Below are 21,827 nucleotides of genomic sequence, written 5' to 3' on the forward strand. Positions count from 1 at the left end.
CAGGTGAGCTTCTAATGTGGCAGCACGTAATCCTGCGGAGTGGAAGGTCCTTCACAAAGGTTGACTAGAAATCTTTCTGATGTTAATTGCTGTATTTTGGTTATAAACACGTACTAATGGGGTAAAATCTTTCCTCAGTGTTACTGTGTGTAAAAAATTAATTTCAAAACAATGAAGCAATGCTATCCCAAAATACGCAGCATCACATAACATCATTTACATTTTCTTCCCACACAATTTAGTCAAGCCTCTCACGTAATTTGGTCCTCACCTGCCTCATAATTCCAGTAACCCTGCCTACAGGTTTAGAATTTTTGTTAGGAGGGGGTCCTTACACCTCAAAATGTTGACAGGGGGGTCTCGGCATCCAAAAGTTTGAAGACCTCTGCTCTAAAGCCAGACAGTCAATCCACAAATAGGCAGAGGCACACAGGAAGGTTGACCAAGAAAATAGCCACTTTCTAAAAGTGGTATTTTCAAACACACAATTTAAAAACCATCTTTGATGTGTTATTAAATCCTGAGTTCAGGGATACCAAACTTAATGTTTCTATCTTATCCCTATGGGAAGATATGCTTGTAAAATGTTACAAAGCATTCCCCATTCGGTCCTATGGGGCAAGATAGCCTTTCAAAAGTGAAAAACAAAATTGGTAGTATTACACACACCAGTACATGTCCTACCTTTCACATACATGGCACCTTGCCCAGAGGGTACCTTGGGCCTATCATAAGGGTGTCCTATGTGTGAGAAAAGGGAAGGGTTAGGCCTGGCAAGTGGGTACAATTGCCAAGGCAACATGGAAGTTAACAAACTGCGCATAGGCACTGCGGTGGCAGGCCTGAGACATCTTTTTAGGGCTACTCATGTGGGTGGCACAATCAGTGCTGCAAGCCAACTAGTAGCATTTGATTTACCCGCCCTGGCACACTTAGTGCACTTTACTAGGGACCTATTGGTAAAACAAATATGCCAATCAGGGAGAACCAATCACAATATCAATTTACAGAGGGAGCACTTGCACTTTGACACTGATCAGTAGTGGCAAAGTGCCCAAAGCATCTAAGCCAGCAAAAATCCAGCACAGCATCAAAAACACAGGAGATAGAGGCAAAAAGTCAGGGAAAGCCACGGCAAGGATGCCAGGTCTAAAACCGGCGGTTTTGTAGTAAGGCAGGGTAGCATCATATCAGATGTTCCATAGATTCTGATCTATAGTGGCACATCCTGCATTTGACAGTCTTCAACAGGGATTTCCAGCCAGGCTTTAATTCCTTTATTGGCAGCAACACTATACGCGCCCAGTGGATTTCTTTCAGGCATTTCTTTCCTAGGGCACTGTTCATGTATGGCTGAATATTGTTTGCCTTGTATGATTTCATTATGCCCGACAACATGCCGATATCCTTAAATCTAGCTGAGTCCTCCTTTCTTGATAGCTGGAGGTTTTGTTTGTTTAACTCCTTCTTGATTACTGCATAGTTTACTTCCTTTAGAGCCCAACTAGCTGTAGATAGGTCCAACTCTGCCACAGCGTCAAGACAATATTATATACTTATTGTGCAGTGATTGAACTGTGTAGTTTGCCCTGTAGTTTGCACAATGCGTAGATGGTGGCTTGTATTTTGGCTTTTGACTATGACTGTGCATGGTTGCCTTTATCATTTAGCCATGCTCCTATGTAGTGGTATGCTCTTTCTGTGGCTATATTCTTACTGCGCAACCTCCACCGCAAGAGAGCTTTTTATGGGTGATGTCAAAAGACCACGAATTTGGTTTTACTAGGGTTTGCGACAAGTTCGTTCACCTCATTGAAGGCATTCAGTGCGTTCAAACCTCTATGCAATCTGACTCTGGTGTGATCAAAAATCACCAGATCATCAGCATACTGGAGCACATGTAGTCGTGGTTGTGCAATTTTCGGAGTTAGCAAGGTTGCACCTTATAGGGCTTTCCCCAGGACAGCCGTGTACAAATAGAAAAAAAATTGGAGCTAGAACGCAGTCCTGGTTTAGCCACAGTCTGTGGACAATTTTTGTGAGGTTGTGTCCCGGCCAGTTTAATTCTCACCCAGATATTACTATACAATGAGATGATTGCCTTCAGGAGGTTATCTGGAATCTTCTAGCTGTTCAGTTTGTTCCATAGCTTGCTTCGATTTTCTCCATGGAAGGCTGCTGAATAGTCAACGAAGCATGCAAATACTGGCATATTGTTTCTGGAATTTGCCTGCTGTGCTAGAAAAGATACTGCCACTATTGTCTTTGGTTGAGCAGCCTTTTCAGACTCCGGGTTGATAAAAAGGTAAGATTCCATTGTCCTCAATCCAGGCGGTTAGCTCCTGCAACAAGGTCCTAGCATATGCTTTGCCAAGGTGATAAGCCTGTAGTTTTTTGTGTCTGTTTTTTTCGCCCTTCTTGTAAATTGGTTGCAGCAAGGAGCCTCATCAGGAGTCTGGTACGTCCCCCGAACTTCTGCATTCCATGGACAGAGTGGATGGGATCTCCGCCCAGGCTTTGGTATCCTGTTTGAACAGATCGCCCGGTAAGCCGTTGGGGCCTGGATCCCCATCCCTTCTTATAATTTTTATGACCTTTATGATCTCTTTGGGTTCCTGTGCTGTGCTGCCCTCATCCAACAGGATCTTTCTCTATGGTTGCTCCTTCTGGCCACGGGGTCCTTCTACTACTTTGGTACCCTGATTTTATTGTGTAGATTTCTGCCATGTGTGCTAACCGGGCTTCTGCCGTCACTGAGTTTCGCCTTGCCGTTTTTTTGTTTTCCATCTTGGCTATGTATTCCCGGAATTGCTTTAATTTGTTGGTTTTACACAGATCACATACTTTAATCCATTCCCTCTCAATTATCAAAAGTTTTGGTTTCCATATTAGGTGTTTATGATTCTGGTGCGCTTCTTTATAAGCGCTCTCCGCCTTCATGGTCCCGGTTTCTGGATATCAACTTTTAACATGTCTGAGGGTGCGGGTGCTGTCCCTCAGGCTTCTGTTGTGTTCCAAGTTTCGTTCTGGGTTCTCAGCTGTCTTGTGTGTTGCCTTCCTGGCTCCACTTAACAAGATCGCACACAGCTCTTCTATCCAGGTGGCTCAATTCTGGATGGATGGAGTGGGTGGCACACTATTTCTAGTGCATCTTGGTACCTGATTCCAAGTCTCCCATTTTACTGCAGAAAATGGGTTCCATCTGATCCATCTTCATATAGTTAAGAGGAAGTAGCGTGTTTGGTGGATATTCACCTCTTTGTAGTCTCTTCATCTTCTTTATAGGAGAATTCATGTTATCACAGATTTCTGGAAGAAGACGCATGAGGAACAATGACATTGCCAAAATTAAATGCACAGAATGTCACTGGAGACATTTCTTCCTGGTCCATTACACAGTTGTAGTGTAGAATGCACTAGACATTTACCCAACACGTTAGCACTTACTAATTAACCAGTAGAAACTACTCCAGTTGGATAAAGGGGCAGATTATGTTACATTCTGGACCAGTCACTCATACCGTTACTGACACACCCACACATACACTCAGCCATCTACCTAGTCACACACCCATTCAGCCACTCTCACCTCTACTCACAGACCCACCCAGCCACACACATACCCACTTACACACCGATATATTCACTCACACATGTACAAGACTACTCATATACCTACTCATTGACCCATAATGCAAGTCACACATCCATTCGCACACCAGCAAAACCACTCACACACCCATACAGCCACTCACACACCCACTTATAGATCTATACAGCCATTCACACACCCACTCACAGACCCATACAGCTACTCCTGACCCACTCATTGATACATACAGCCACTCACACACCCAATCATGTACCCATAAAACCACTCACATACCTATTCACTGACCCATGCAGCAAGTCACAAACCCATTCACATATCTACCAAACTACTCACACACCCACTCACATACCCACTCACACATCTATTCACACACCCATTCACACACCCATACAGTCACTCACATACCCACTCATGCATACACACAACCACTCACAGACCAATGCAGCCACTCACACACCCACTCACACATCTATAAAACCACTCATATTCCCACTCACTGACCTACACAGCAAGTCACACACCTACTCACATACCCACCTACAAAACCACTCCCACACCCATACAGACACTCACACAACTACTTACAGATCCATACAGACACTCATATACCCAATCACACACCCACACAGCTACTCACACAACCACTCACACACCCACACAGCTACTCACACAACCACTCACAGACTCATATTGGCAATCACATAACCACTCACTGACTCACAAATCCACTCACACAGCCAGTCACACACCCTCAACAATACTCACACAGCCATTCATACATCCTTAGAGACACTCACACACCCACTCACAGCCACATACAGCCACATACACATCCAGTCACTGACAAATACAGCCACTCATACAACTATAAAACCACCCACATACCTACTCACTGACCCTTACAGCAAGTCAAACATCCTTAACAATACTCACAAACCCACTCATACACCATTACAGACACTCACACACCCACTCACAGACCCATACAGCCACACACATACCCAGTCACCAAGCTATACAGCATCTCTCACGCCCACTCTCAAGTTACAGTTAGGTAATAAAGTTTAAAAAATGTAGAAATTCATAAACAAAACAAAACCTCCGAGGGATGTTATAGTTAGGAAATAACATTCAAAAACCATAGAAATTCACTGAAAAAAACAAAGGTTACAGGGACGTTATAGTTAGGAAATAGAATTAAGAAAACCTTAGAAATTCACTGAAGAAACAAAGGTTACTGGGACGTTATAGTTGGCCTCAGATTTCTCACACAAAACCATAGAAATTCACAGTTATAGTTACCTGAGCTAACTATAACATATGCCCCCGCAATGCACTGCTTATGACCTCACATATTACATCATACATTACATGGTCAGTGACATCACTGATGACATCTCAAACGATATCATTGATGACATCATCCACAGAACCACTCACACACATTCACACCCCCATGCAACCTCTCATATACTCACTCACACACCTACACAAGCACTCATATACCCATTCACAGACCCACACAACTGCTCGTACACCCACTCACTCATCCATAAAGACACTCACACACCCACTCAGTCACTCATATAGCTAATCCCACAACCACTCACTCACCCATACAGCTACTCATACAACCACTCATTCACCCATAGTACCACACACACAGCCACACAATCACCCACATAGCTACTCACACACCCACTTATTCACCCGTACAATGACTCATACACTCACTCACTCATCCATAGAGCCTCTCAACATAGCCAGTCACTCACCCATACCACCACTCATACACCCATGCAACCACTCACATACCCATTCACATATCCATGCAACTACTCACATACCTGCACACTCACCCATACAGCCACACACATAGACACTCACTCTTAAATACAGCCACTGACATACCAACTCACTTAACCAAACACACACTGAAACAGCTGCTCACTCATTTTCTCATACAGCTACTCACACAACCACTCACCCACACATACAGCCACTCACAAAGCCAATCACTCACCCATACAGCCCCTCTCTTACCAACACAGACACTTGCGCACCCATACAGCTATTCACACACCCACTTATACACCCATACAGCCACTCACACACCTACTCACACACTCATACAGCCACTCACACACAGATACACACAGCCACACAGCCACTCACATAATATATGTTACAAGTAGTATCACTCATTAGTAGTACACATAGTAAACTAATTTAACTTTTGTAGTAGCTTAGTATATATGTTTCACACTCATAAACTCTTAAACACAATCACTGCATGATGTCATCAGTAATGTAATTTGAGATGTCATCAGTGATGTCACTGGCCATGCCAGGAGTGATATAATATGTAAGATCATAGTCGGTGTTTTGCGAGGGCATGACTTATAGTTAGCTTAGCTAACTATAACTGCTGAATTTCTGTGGTTTTGTGCGTGTGAAATGTGAGCCTAACTATAACATCCCTGTAACCTTTGTTTGTTCAATTAATATATATATATATATATATATATATATATATATATATATACGCATACACACAGACATATATATATATATATAAAAATATAGACAGAGAGAAAGATAGATGTATCAATGTATATATAAAAATAAGTTAAACCAGTTTACAGTATGTTCTTCAATCTCAACAAGCACACATAGCATATACCATTACAACACATTTAACAAAATATATATATTTCCTCAAATGGATATCCAAACGCTCACTCAGGATACAACGTGGCAAGTTCTTTATTGCAAATTCAGCATCTCAACTGCGTGTTTCAGGACAAATGTGAGCAAAGCTCAGCATAATGCTTTCCGAGGGCTGTGTATCTGAATAATTTGATCCTCTTGGTGCCAATAGAATGGGCAGGAGCACCACCAAATTTCTTTTAAATATTGTTGGGAGCTGCAGGTTGTGCAGCGGCCAACCTAGAAACATTTTTGAAAAAGTTGCAGGAGGTCTCCTGGGTCATTGAATTACTGACCCCAGGGGAGATTGTCTTATTTTGTAAAGCACTCTGAGCTAGAGCTGCATGCTCTTCAACAGGTGTGCAGGGACAATTGTGGTTGGTTCTATGGTTGCATTTTATGGCCTGAAGAGTGCTAAAGAAAGATTCCAAAACATATTTCTTTTAGTAAAAATTTTTTATTTCAATTATTTTGTAAAAATATTTATTATTAATCCTTGCCATGTATGTAAATGTTAATACATTGGACTATATTAGGCTGACTGCCTGATAAAGCCAATAGCCCTGTTTTTTAGGATATGGACTTCTACCCATTTGACAAAGCCAGTAAGTCTGACTTACTTAAAATGACAACCTTTATATTGTTACTTAAAGTTTAAAAAAATCACAGAAATTCATTGAAAAAACAAAGGTTACATTATAGTTAGGTGAAAATGTCAGTTAAAACATAAATGTTTAAACAGAACAACCACTGAAATTCACCAGTTATAGTTAACTGAAGTAACTATAACTTGCTACTTCGTCATGCACTGCTTATTGCCTCACCTATTTCAACACTTATGACGTATGCTATGACACCATTCATGACATAACTGATGACAACTGAAATTGCATCATGTTAGGGCCATCGAAGCCGAGTACACTGACAGCCAGTTACGAAGCTGCAGTGTAAGGAAAGACTCAGTTTCCCAGCATTCCGCAGGTTTCCAACGCAGCACGCAAAGGAGCGTGCCATTCGTGAAGACGCCGATTATTTTGTGGATATAGGCATTTGTCGGAAAGGAGAACGAGGTCTGGTAAGGGTGCTTCATGCACCAATCTAGATTCTTTGAAGAAGACACTTGCCTTGGGGATTTGGCAGATGCGACTTCGGTGAATATCTTCCGTTGGCGAGACGTGTCTCTGGTGCAGTCTCATGTGGGGGAAGTGGTAGGTAATTAAAGACTATCACTGCTGCAGTGCTCTTGTAACCCTGCTGTCAAGGGTTCCAAGTGGGTTATAATCTCCTCCTTTGGTGAGTCTTCCTTGGTGTTAAATTAGGCTCATGCAGAGGAGGTATTGGATTTGTTTTCTTTTACGTGTGTATTTTGCTGTTTGCAAAAATGTATACCAAGGAGGTATTGTTCACCAAACCGAGGAGTAAAGTGGGGAATCTTCATCTCTAGCTTAATGGGCATGACATTCAGTATGGCCCAGTACAGCTATTTTTTATTTGCATTGAATTTTGGCTACATTTTGTGTTCTTTCAGGAAAGAGTGGAATTCTCACTCTTAACTATTGCTGTAGCTCTTCCTCTGCATCCAGGACATAACTGGTTACTTGGTAATTGGAGCCACTGGTCATTCAGCCAAAACTTGGGTTATTATCTCTGGAATTTCAGTATATGATTTATGTGGAGGAAGAACAGACCAGAAGTAATATTCAGACAAGTTATAGTGGCATTTTCTGTTTCATGGATTTTCTTACAGGGGAGGCCTGTAGGGGGTGTCCAGGAAAGAACAGTTAAAATATGTCAAGTTACATCCTCTCGTTTATATGGTAGGTGGTATTGATTAGAGGTAGTCTCCTCTCCTGAAGTTCATGACGATATTTGAAATAGACTATTAGAGAATTATAATGTACATTGTTCTTTCTATAGGATAGTAAACATGTTGGTATCCTGAATTCACCCTCTCATCTCTCCTGGTGTAGGGCAACTTCTTTTTCTTTACAGGTATTTTATGAACGCATTTTCTAATGTTTACATTACTATATCAAACGTTTAGAGGGATAAAATATTAAGTACTGGTCCTTGTCATTCTTAGGTCTCCTTCCCTGCAGTTCCTACCCTTTCCTTCTCCCGCTTGATCAACCCAACAGTACAAGTTAATATAGCTATCTGGACTTGGGCCTGTCGAGAGGTTGACCCCTCTGAGCATCGGCACGACCCTGAGGATATCATAGTGATTTTGACACATCATTGATGACAACACTGTGTATGGTGATGGCTAGGGTGAAATGTAATGCAAATTATGCCATCCTAATACATTTCTTGCCATCCCAACAGCATAATTGTTCGTTTGTCCTGTATTGTGTCGGGAAACCTGCTTGACAGGGAGAAATCATTTCATTCTTAGTGGCCCCTCGGAAAAGGGGATTAGATTCAAGTTTCCCAGATCACATAAATTGCTATTATATATTTTGTACTCTGCAACCAAGAATGATTCTGGTTTCTAAAAAGTTAGTTTATGCTTTGCATAAACATGGAGCCAATAGTAGTAAATCTTCTTTGAAAAATCCACTGGAATTTGGTCAGGAATTGTTGCTTTGCACCAGGACTGCAAAGTAAGAGATGCTTCTCGAAATGAAATAGTACAAAGTTCAACAAATACTTTTTCTCCTAGACCATGGAAGTGACACAAGTATAGTATGATGTATCTTAATGTATAGCATTAAAGTGTTGAATCCAAGTTAAGATTCAAGGCTATTGTTTGTACAACCACTTATTTTTGATTATATCCAGTCTCCAAATTGATTTAGCATCACCATCTACCGGGGAATCTAACAAATCAAATCAAGCTTTATCAGCATTTCCCTCTTCCTCCTTGTCAGCTTTGTATGTTATTTCCTCAGTTCAACAATTAATTCCCTGTCACTAGATGCATGTGGTTGAACCCCTCGTAGTCTCTCCATCAGTGCCTTTTTAGATACAGTTCACTTATAAGCATTCAAACCAGCATGTTTTACAGCTCCCTTCACGATGCACATAGATAATGAGATTGGGTAGAAAATATGCAGGACAAGCTCATGTTTTAACACAATCTGATTTGGAGAAATTATGTTTAGCAACATTTCTTTCAACAGAAGTAAAGGTCTGAAATAATTTTATCAAATCAGTTTGAATGCATATTGTAAGAAAATTGATTATTAGTGCCCATTTCGAGAAGTAATAACAAAAAGTCGTCATGGTGAACCCCAGAAGTCAATGAATTAACCTAAGCTCAACCCCCTAGGAGTTATGGCACTGAGCAGACAGGCTTAATCTAGGGCAATTAGTAAAGTATTCATGCAGTGACAAAACAGTAATAAAGTCAGAACACCAAACAATACAAATCCGAAACTTAATGTGAAAAACAGACAAAAGTTTTATAAAAAAAGACACCAAAATGACAAAAATCTAATAGGGCGAACTGGTGATATAAATTTTTAAAGATTTAAGTTAAAATAATACCAAAACACTGAGGGCCAATGATAGTCTATAGAAGATGTAGACCGGGACCTAGGGGTAATTTCAGGCTGACTGCAATGGCGCGTGCTTCAGATACACCAAGCAGGTTCATACTAGTCAAAAAATTTACCCTCTGGCTTTGTCCTTGTTATGGGGCTCAAAATCTTCTAGCGGAGCAAGCCTGATGCTGTAGCCGACGAAACTGCATCAAAATCGGACGCCTGTGCCACAAAGTTATTCTGATGCTCTGAAGGTTTAGAAGGTCCTGTGGTTCCCTTCTAAGGATCCAAGGACCGCAGGGTCAGCACATAGGGGGCCAGGGCTCACTCCAATAGATGCCAACACCTGGGTCCAGTCCAGGTTCAGTTGCTACTGGTCACTTCAGGAAATAGGCCTCTTGAAGCCTGTTGTGTTCCTTGAGCCTCAAATGAAGTCACCCAACTGACCCTTGGAATCCACTTCTCAGTCCAGGGTATAAGTGGGAGCAGGTCCAGCCATTCAGTTTTTCACTCAGGTCACAGACAGCAAGTCCAGTCCTCTTCTTATCAGCCATAGGTACAAATCATTTTCTGAGGAACTGTGGGTGAGGTGACATCTTTGTAAGTTTTACTAGCCAGTGGGTGGAAGCAACTCCTGGAGCTCCCTAACCAATGGGGAAATATTCCTGGGGGACCCCTAACCACTTTTGCAGCATATTAGGTTTGCCCTATGTGAGCTGCCCCACTTTGCATCTTTTAGGGGAAATCCAAGATGGCACGGACCTTTCGCCCTTGGAGGAAGCATGTGTGCCAACCTTGTTTGTATTTAGGCAAATGATCAGTTCTCTCCTCCGAAGCTACACCAAAGTGGTTCTGATGCCAGATCCCCCTAACACTAGGAAGGAGTCAGGTTAAGTACCATGTCTCCAGAGATCCAAGAGTTGTCTCCTCCGAGGTCTCTCATTCCACTGGACTATGAATGTGCAGGCCTCACCTCTGCCCCTTTCAAGTTAATTAAGTTCCTGCTCCCTCCCTCGCTGTCATTCCTGAGCTGGTAGGGATCACATGCCTCCCACCTACCTCACCCTGTCTGGGAGCAGTGTTCAGACCTCATTGAAGTCAAGTACTGGCTTGGCAGCTGCTTGAAGTCTAATACAGACTACCTTCAAGAGCTTCAAGCAGGGAAAATCTAACTTTTTATAAGTTACTTTTCTTAAATAATTGTTACACAATCTAACCTCACCAATGAATTGGATTTTTATAAACATGAAATATAGACTTTGAATCAATATTCTAGCTCTTTCCTGTCAAAAGTTGCAGATTAAAGTTTAAAAGCTATAATTTAACATATTTTAAGGTCCAGCTAAAGCCTGGCGGTAAAAGAAAAGCTTTTTAGGGCTAGTCTCTGGAAGAACATTCCAACTTGACACTTGGCACATGTTGATAGAAGAGCAGCACTCACTAGTTTACTTCCCCTTGTCTGGCAGTTTGAATGTAGTAATCTTGTAACTGCATATTATCTTCTTTAGTGTCTTGATGGACAATTGGATCTGGTCGGGTAGGACGTGTGTTAGGGGGATGCCTGAGGACAGCTGCACTTCTATTGCATATATATACTCTGCATCTGTAGACATGCAACAAGGCATTCCCAAATTTGTGGTATTGTCAGCTCACAATAATTATTTGGATTACACGTAATACACATAATAATTGGACAGGTGGGTGTACTGTATGTAGAGATAGGTATAGATCCAATGAACATACCATTACTTTGTCAGAATTCATGTTACAGACTACAGGCGCTTTTTCCATCCCTTCGATTTCTTATGCAAATGATACGATCCGTCCTAGCGAAGAGAGCAAACAGCTTACAGAAATCCCTCAATGCTTTCCCAGATTTTATGGAATCTCTAGATCTGAAAGTACACCTTAAAAATCCTATGCAAGGGTATGTGGCCCAAAATCAACAAAAACTAAAACTTTTTATCTCCAAGAGTCTCCATTGCATAAAGTCACACATTTTTCCTAATTAGGGAATCTTTTCAATAATCTATTGAAATGGAATCCTCTCATATCATTATGGGTAAAGCAAATTAATAGGGTGGTGGAAGCTCTTTTTCGCTTTGCAACAAAGCTGGTCCAGAAGCCCGCTAGGGAGTTGATGATGTTAAATAGAGAAAAATGCATGTCATTTGCTACATATGGGGCAGAAGTCTTGTCACTCCGTAGTGGGCTTGAACTACTTTGAGGATTGTATAGCTTTTTTTTCCATTATTACTATGGGTCAAAGTGTAGTCTGCAGCTGAATTAGATTTTCCAAGCAAATTCTATCTGACTGTCTACCTGTAAAGTAGAGAATATCCCGTGGAAGGGATACGTTAGATACGTACTGATATGGTCCTTGTTGCTCTTTTTGAAGACCTAGTTCATATTTAACCATCAGCTAAAGCTCAAGTCAAGGAAGCTTACTGAGAAAGGATACTGGCCAATTGCCAAAGACTGGCGCACAAATGACTGCTTTTCAATTAACCTAATGTGATTATTTCCTCCCCAGTGATTCCCTTCTGTTTGTCGCCTGTTTTAAACTCTCAGCCCAGATTTTATTTGTCCAGACTTTGCCTTGGCACTGAGCACTTTCACTACAATATGTATGGGTGCAAACTCTCCTGCCGTGTCCTTGCTATAATACATCAAATCAATTACTGTACACTTTTTAGTCTTTTGTACTTTATATCATTCTGTAAGGACAACCTTTTTGCTTCCCTTACTAAGAATACATAGGCCAATTTCACAGCAAGGTGGTTGTAGACTCTTGTATTCATGGGAATCACACAAAATCTGTTATGCAGTTCTCAATTTTATTAAGGGGGCACTCTCTATAAGAAAACAATATGGGTAGCAGTTGTCTTGAGATTTGTAAGGAAATTTAATGAAAATATGGTTGCGTTTTTTTGTACTCTGTTAAAATGCACATTGCACTTGTACTGCTGTCCAATAGTGATGAAAATGTTACGGTACTAGTCATTTTAGTCAATTAATTTTTAACAGTTCTGTGTTGCTGCTGTAGTTTATTCGTGTATGTATGGTATGCTTTTATAATTTCTTGAAATCAAATAAAGTTTTATGGCTGACTGACTGACTACAGATACCATGAGGCAATCAGATATGCACACCAACAGACTATTGATGCCTTTTCACCTCATCAACACTTTATTGGTATATATTTCCTATAGGTGTGGTGAGTTCATCATCATCATGTTTATTTGGAAATTAACCCCCATAAAGCACACCATAAAACAATATACATCATACGTTTTAGCGCAAAAACAACAGAAAATTAGCATATATAATGTGATTAATAAATATAATGTAAAATCAACTGATCATACAAGAAATATATAGCTTTAAGGTCTATCCGTGCACTTTTTCTCTCAATGCACACACAGTATAAAAATGTCCTCAAACATCATGCAGTAAAAGGCAAAGTCACATAGTTAAAGATGGCGTGAAATTCCTAAAACTCAAAGAAAGACATAATGGGTGAATCCTTTTCATACGAGCTAGGTGATATACGGAACAGAAAAATGAGAAATGATCAATAGTCTCTGCAGCACCCGTATTGCACATAATACAGGCTTTACTACAAACACTGGCTCTTTCCCACTTGTATGTGAAACTCTTTATTCCTAAAATCTCATAACAGAAATGAACAAGCAGGGGTCTGTGAAATCTTATCTCGGTATGGCTCATAAGCCGATATTGCTTTCACTTTAAAAAACTGAGCTAATAGGCTGTCTTTAAGGCCATTCTATTGGCTAAGGCCCACAATATAATCCCCAAACTGCTCTTTCAGTTTGGTTTTATAGGTAACAGTTAAAGAAGATGGATCTAACCACAAGGTTTCATACCTAAGGTTTACCAGGCAAACCTTCACATGTTGTAACTGGGCCTAATTGCCTGTCGTGTTCAGCCTCAAAATCTCCTGAAAGCCTTCTCTGTATGTGACAAGCTGAGGAGTTGCCCAAAACCTTACCCAATATTACAAAGGTCTAAAAATAGCCACTTATTCAATTTTCATTCGACTCAAGTCAAAATATAGAGGCAACAAGGGCATACTTTGTGGTAAATTCATCAAAGATCTAACAAAGAAATTCTCTTTTATGGTCATAACATAAATGTTTTTATATCCCCAAATTTCCATCCTGTACAGAGCAGCTGATCAACCTTCGCTCTATATAACTCTAATACCGTAGACACAGGTTAATAAACAAAGGTTTATCAGCCTGCATAATCACTGTACCTCTGCATATCATTATAGCCCTGTTCATTTCAACTATTGGCTTAAGGGATAAACTGTTCATGACTACTGCCTAAATAATCAAAAATGGGAACCTAATCCAAACAAATTCCTCCCAACCTCAAGCTCCCCCTAAAAGTTTTCTGTGGATTCAGAACCATATACTTTGTTTTTGATACATTGATTTCTAGGCCACTTGAGTTACAAAAGATTTGAAAACTATCAAGAAAATTCTGGAGAGCCATCAGTGTGTGTGATTAAACTAGTTTCATCAGCAAAGAGTAGAGCTGGAATTGAGAAACCATTCAATTTGGGGGAATATTGAGTGTAACTCATTAATGCGTGGCTCATTTAATTAATAAACAAAGACAATTAAATGGGAGATAGTATGCATCCCTAGCAAACACCTCTACCAATCTGATTGCGTTTTGTTTGCTTGCAATTCTTCACCAACCGATCCTGTACATGGTTTTTATTATGAAGCCTTAATATTATAGAAAGTAATGGTGCCCGTACTCCCAGTGGCCTTTCATAGCTTTGACCTGGGGACTAGAACAAATGCAGCCCTCGGGACCACAAAAGCTATATAGATGTTTGTTCCTGATCTTTTTGTACTTCCAACAGATCAATGATAGTCTGAACACCTGATCGATAGTACTAACCCTGGCTCTGAAGCCAGCCTGAGCCAACAACAAGATTTGCATTTCTTTCATCCACTCTTCTAGTTTGCTCAGGACTTGCCTGCAGAGCTAAACAACCTGTAATTATGAGGGATCACCCTATCGCCATTCTTGTGAATAGGAATGCATATATTCACTTCCAGCAGTCAGGAATAGCACCTCCTGCCCAAATTGTGTTAGGCAAGAAATTAAAATATGGTGTCCTAACTTCTAGTTCTGATCGACAGAGATCTCATGGGATCATATCACTGCCAGATGCCTTCCCTCGTTTCAATGATTCAGTGGTGATCTGGGTTTCTAAGATTGAAAAAACACACTAGTTCCGAGCACCTGGTGCATGGGTAACGATTTGTTGATAATCGTCCATTACTACTCTAGAGGAATTGCGGCACTGTGAGTATAATCTAGAAAAATGTTGTACGCTCTTGTGTGCTTGAATATAGTGGTCGGTTCAAATGGTTCCCTCGTGGCTTCCATGTGCTATAATGTGTCAAGAGCCTACTGTGTCCCTCTTTCTGAAAGTATCCTGTAATTGTGCCCAATAATCCTCATCCCAGGCTCTTTTACTGGTAGCTAATATTCAATTGTAGTTAGATCTAGTCATTGGTATCAAGTTAGCATTTCCTAACTTAACTGCTAAGATCAATTGTGTTTTCACTTTCCAGCATTCACCAAGGTACCATGACAGAGATCCACATTTTTCCCTAACTTGTGCTCTGGGTGCTTAGGTACAACATTCTAATAAGGAACTAAAGAAGTGTGAATCTCTATTATTGGGATCTTCCAACAGGGAAGATCTGCAAAAGGAGCTATGGCAGAGGGGAAAAGATTGTACATTTTAGTATAAAGCTCCACATTACCTAAAAACTAGCCCATGTATTGCCCTATAGTTATTATCTAAAATGGGCTTAATGCCTTACCTACTGTCAGAGACTGGAGTATCAGGACACTCTAGGGAGAGATGCAACACAATTTGATCACTGCTGATTATCCACTCAACAACAAAATCTTGCATTCTATTCTAAGATCTCACATCCAACAAAATGTGGTAATTCATACTAGAATAAGAACCGTCCTCGTAAGGGCATTCTCCAGCCTTATCTAAGGGTGAACATCCATTGCAAGCTCTCAGACCATGTGAGAAGGTTAGCGATGCAAGTTGAATAGCCCCTGCAGTGAGTGAGTTAATTGCCAAACCAGGTATACACCTTGCTTCACCCTCCTCCTCCGTTACTAAGTGTAAGAAGTTGATAAGTCTGCAGTTAATATTAAAATCACCTGCCACTAAAAGAAATGGGCTTTTGTTTAGGCTGGTCAAATGCAGTTCTAACATAGACAAGATAAAAGACTCTCTATTGTGGGGCAGGAAACGATTGCAAACATTATACACATTCCATGAGCCACAATTATTGCCTTTTAGATTCAGTCCCAGTATGTCTGGGAATCAATGTTCAGATTTTTGATCATACAACTCTGTGTTAGTTTGACCCAAATGATTATTCTGCCAGAAGCTCTGCCTAACCTAGATAAAGGCCTAGAACAAAGTTTAATGCAATGCCCAATTTGTACACAGGCTCAAAGCCCCTGTTTCCTCACAAATAGAAATATGGTACTGATCAATTAAAGTATGCCAATCAGGATCTAACATTTTTTCCTTATACCAGCAACATTCCAAGACAGAATCTGGATAGGTGAGTATCATAACTATATTTTTATGAAGGCAGTTGAGGCCTTGTCCACTCACCTGTCCATGTGGAATGTGGCTTACTAAGTAGATGTGTCAATGTTGCTCACTTCTGCAACTGTCTGTGGTCTCCATTCACTCTGCACTCTCAGTGAGCTCCTACATGAGAATGGCTGCCATTGTTATGGGCATACCAACATATATATTATATTATATATATATAATATGTATGTATATATATCCATATTTATATAATATATACATAATATATATGTGTGTGTGTGTATATATATATACATGTATATGGAGAAACCAAATCCTGACCAAACCAACTCCTTGGCGGCAACAATCCGGTACGGATCACAGCGTGCAATTCTTTGAAGTGCGTTTATTCAAATTTCTGGCATCAGTAAAATATGATGTGGCAAGTGCCCAGCATTACGCGATTCGACCACTAACCACGGTCTTGAGCATATAAATATATATGATCAAGACCGCGTCCCTGCGGTCGAAATGCGTCATGACAGGCACTGTCCTGTATTCATTTGTCATTCCGAAAATAAAGCACTTGTGAATGTACCATATTCAGCTTCTGGAGGTCCATACCTGGAGGGTCCCATCGGGAGAGCGGTGGGCCAGGATTTTGTGTGTTCAGTTTGTGTGTATGTGGTCGCCAGTAGGTAGGTATAGTTAGGACCTAATTTCCATTGGAAAAGCGTTTTTTGATTTGTCAATATGGCCAGTAGCGCGTGTACAGAGGAACCGCCTTATCAAGTGGCCTGCACAAAATATTGGCAACGTGGCTTTTCATTTCCAAGGTATTGGACTGTGCGGGCACACCCTGAAAACTTGCCAAACAAGAGGCTGCTGCGGATTGCAGTCCGTCATTGTACGGGGACACAGGATCATTGTACCTGCTTGCCACGGCCTGGTTTGGACTTTGCGCTTGGGGTTGATGCGTTGTGGATTCTAGGCAGCCTTGAACACCGACATTGCAAGATACACTCGATAAACATTAGTTTTCTCCCTCCCTTGATGGATATAACAGCGCTCACAGAAGTACAACATGGCTCCACATCCGATACTTGCCGGAGAAATGCATGCTGGGATTTGGTGTTCTTCAGCATCGAACTGCAGCTGCAAGCAATTGGAGCCTGCCGCTCTCCAGCCAATGGGAGTGCGGTGGAACATACAAAGGAGGGAGGTAGTGTAATCAGGTGAAACCAGGCATCTGAGGAAGGCGAATGCGCCGAAATGCATCATGCCCATCACCGTGAATAAAGGACTGCCAAGAGAATCCACGCTGTGTCCTCTGATCTTTTCTTTGAAGGGGTTTTGTCTGCATATATACATGTATATGGAGAAACCAAATCCTGACCAAACCAACTCCTTGGCGGCAACAATCCGGGACGGATCACAGCGTGCAATTCTTTGAAGTGCGTTTATTCGAATTTCTGGCATCAGTAAAATATGATGTGGCAAGTGCCCAGCATTACGCGATTCTACCACTAACCACGGTCTTGATCATATAAATATATATGATCAAGACCGCGTCCCTGCGGTCGAAATGCGTCATGACAGGCACTGTCCTGTATTCATTTGTCATTCCGAAAATAAAGCACTTGTGAATGTACCATATTCAGCTTCTGGAGGTCCATACCTGGAGGGTCCCATCGGGAGAGCGGTGGGCCAGGATTTTGTGTGTTCAGTTTGTGTGTATGTGGTCGCCAGTAGGTAGGTATAGTTAGGACCTAATTTCCATTGGAAAAGCGTTTTTTGATTTGTCAATATCGTTCGTGCCGTTTGACGAATCTTTGTGAAATTTTCCAAAAAATAGGGTTGGACCATTCAGTTTGTGTGCTGAAAGTTTCGGGGTGATTAGTCAAGCGGGGGCCTGAGAAAAGGGGGTCCCAAAGCGTGTTTTCTCCATGTTATTTTCCATAGGAACTTTATTACAGGCTACAGCCCGACCTGCTGAACGGAATTACACCAAATTTGGCAAAAAGGTAGGTCTTGGTTTAGAGTGCGTTCTTTTTGTTAAATGGTGTAAATCCATTCAGTATTTCCTGAGAAAAAAAAAAATATATATATCGATATCTGAGCACCGAGGAGGAGTTGTGAACCCTCCCGAGCACAAGCTCAATTCTGATTGGCTGGCAACACCCCAAACCAGGAAGTGTTGGCAGCCATCTAGTGACTCGGTAACCGAGTCACAAGAAAACAGTGAAAAAAACATTAAAAAACAAGAAAAGGGGGCAGGGTAGAAACACGCTGACCCTCTAGGCCTGCTCAGGGCCCAAGAAAGCATAAAAAAGGATCAGACGAATTCGCACTCGGGTCGCGAATCAGGCCGAGAAAATTTTAAAAACGAAGCACGGGCTCCCGCGTTTCATTTTTGAAAGCCCCCGGGTGGGCCAGGTCCCGGGGCCACTCACCAAATAATTTGTGGGGGCCCCCACAGCCCCAGGGACTGTCATCTCCCCGGGGCTAATATAAATGTATGCGGGGGCACTGCGGCCCCCCGCAGCCCTGGGGACAGCCACCTACCGGGGCTCTGTTTTTAATTTAAAATGATGTGTGGGCCCGTCCACACGCCCCTGGGACCACCACCTCCCCAGGGCACAAAATGATTTAAAATACAGGGGTCCGTGGTGGACCCCCTGGCCCCGGGGACTACCACCTCCTTTAAAGACTTTAAAGACTTGGGAGGGGGCTGCGTGGCCCCCCTCCAGGAACCCTTGATGGCCCTGGGGACCGCCCCCCCGGGCCAGCTTCTGCACCACCCTCGCGATATTGCTGTTTGCTATGGCAGGGTGGGTACACGGCTCCCGCCCTGCCATAGGAAACTCTGCTTTGCTTCATTGGAGCGAGAGCAGGAAAACCTGCTCTCACTTCAATGAAGCAAAGCAGCTTGCTTTTGAGCAAGGGGAGCTGCATGTTAGCAGCTCCCTATGCTCAAAAGCAATGCCGGCTCCCGCAGGAGGCGGGGAGCCGGTGGGACCATGGGGGCATTGGGGCTCCCCCCACGGTCCCCAACGCAACGGGCCGGCCCCAGGGGATGGGGTCCCCAGGGCCAGGAGTGGCCTGGGAGGGGGGACATGCGGCCCTCCTCCGCGGAAATATAAAAAGAACATGAACCAAGCCAGGCCCCGGGGGATGGGGTCCCTGGGCCCAATAGTGGCTCAGGGAAGGGGGGGCCACGCGGTCCCCTTACTGTTTCTTTTTAATAAAAAAAAAAGAAAATGCTCAGGCCCCGGGGGATGGGGTCCCCAGGGCCAAAAGTGGGCCAGGGAAGGGGGGCCAAGCAGCCCACCTCCCAAAAAATAAGAATAAAAAAAAGAAAAAAGAAACTGGCAACTCGCCGGAGGTCCCGCCCCCTCCCTGAAGCAGTCTGCAAACGCGTCCCCTGGTGCGTTCTAAGTTGGGGGATTAAGTTCCCCCTGAATACTGAGGGTCCCGGGGGGCCAACTAGCCATCAACTATTTGCAAGTAGTATAAGCACTAAATTCTCTTTTGAAGTCGTTTTTTGGGGATCTTCACTTTTCATAAATTCCTCATATTCATTTCAAGATGCAGGTGTGGAACAACAAAGTATGTATGTATGTATGTATTTCAGATTTATAAAGTGCACTGTAACCCTACGGGCATCCGGGCGCTGCAGTACAATACTCTACCACCATTCTTCCTGGCTAGCTGATTGCTAAGCTAAGCCTGTACTGCCAAGTTTAAATTTTTCCCCTGAACTTCATCAGATCTTGTATCTGTCTTAGCTCAACTGGCAGACTATTCCAAAGGCGTGCTGCCGCATAGCTAAAGGCTCTTCCGCCAGATTTAACTTTCTTAATCTTGGGTATAGATCCATCTTTAGAACATACCACAAGGCTGCTTAGCTTTTTACGAGTTATCTGTTTCAAAAGGTGTGCTGAAGTTTAAGAAGGCCACATCTAGTGCATACCCATTTGTTTTATTCACCGTCACCAATCTTTCGACTGACATACTTAAGGTGGAGCCAAGTTGCCATGATACTATGAATACTGTAGCATTATAGCTTGCTTCTAACTCATTTATACCCCTTAGACCCGGGCCTATAACTAGTATGACGAGTATAACTTGAGAGAGAGGTTGTCTAATGGTATTTGAACATTCCACACAATGGCAACATAATGCCTTGCCCTAAAGTAAACCTGGGGAAAAAGAAAGACAAGCATTGGAATGTTGGAGGAAAGGAACTTTAACAGTCGTTAGTGAACATCTATCACTCTCTTGTCTACAATGGACCCCCCACCATTCCAGTGTTCTAATATAATTCAGCATACTGTCCTCTTTTGCATAAGTGGTGCTGTCAAGGTATGTTAAGACCTTTAGTCTGCTTTACACAATGATCTTTACTGATTAGTTAATAGTTGATTGCCATCTTCCTTCTATTTTGTTGACTGTGAAAAAACTGCCATTTTGTTTGGAAGGCCGTCTGTCTGTGGGAAGCAAGAGAATAAAGGTATTGGTGATGCTGAAAGCATCGTAAAAGACAAGTCTTTCTGCTGTTAAATATTTAAAACAACACATTTTTAGACATAAAAATCAGTATATATCCTTCTGTGTTTTGTCCACTTTCTCCCACTTCTGTTCATTATCTCTACCATTGTTTAGTGCATCATAGAGGGTTTTGGTGGTTTATTGAGCAGCGAGCTCAAAGAGAATTGAACTTAAAAGTCGCAATTATGTGTATGGATTGTATGGACTCAGTCTTCTGCATGCTTTACACTAAATGTACTGCCTTCGTTGAACTCAGGAAAAACCCTGGGATGAAGACTGGATGAGACTGGACAGTCTCATCACTCCTCTCGTTCTCAATTACTGTCAGTGTCAGCTGGAGCTCGGGGAGTATTATGAAGTTCTGGAGCACACCACGGAAATCCTGCACAAGCACAGTGGTAAGTATGCCTTGCCTTCAAAGTGGTTGGCCACAATGTGGGAGAGGATGTGCCGAAACGATGAGAGATGCCAACTTGGAACTGAGGAACCAGGTTAGAATCTCTGCTTCATCTTAACATCCTGTGATTACTGGCAAATAACTTTGGCCCAGATGTATCAATATTCTCTGTGAATCGCAATTAGGAAATGACTATTCCTAATGTATGAAACTCATAGGGCCAGATGTACGACATATTTTACCAGGCCGTTTGTGAACAGTAAAAGGCATTTTTAAATGTACCAGCCCTATTTTGCGAGTCGGTAACCTGTTGCGAGTTGCTTTTAGCAAGGGGCATGCTATGGGCGTCACTACCTAATAGCGAGTTCAGCGGCGTAGCAAGGGGGGTGTGGTGGCAGAACGCCCCGGGTGAAACAATGTTTTGGGATGGAGGTCTCCCACACCCCCGAC

At 42.2% G+C, this 21,827-nt stretch overlaps 1 protein-coding gene across 2 annotated transcripts in view; it reads left to right on the plus strand.

Annotated features, from left to right (window-relative positions):
* The window catches only part of LOC146829084 (aryl-hydrocarbon-interacting protein-like 1), a 135,965-nt gene that overhangs the window by 100,177 nt on the left and 13,961 nt on the right, over positions 1-21,827 (plus strand). For both annotated transcript variants that reach the window (XM_085607712.1, XM_085607713.1), the window contains exon 5: positions 21,237-21,378. In XM_085607712.1, coding sequence (XP_085463838.1) covers positions 21,237-21,378 — 142 coding nt within the window. The remainder of the gene's footprint in view (positions 1-21,236; positions 21,379-21,827) is intronic.

The sequence above is a fragment of the Triturus cristatus genome, chromosome 5_2 (assembly GCF_964204655.1).
Source record: "Triturus cristatus chromosome 5_2, aTriCri1.1, whole genome shotgun sequence".
NCBI lineage: Eukaryota > Metazoa > Chordata > Amphibia > Caudata > Salamandridae > Triturus > Triturus cristatus.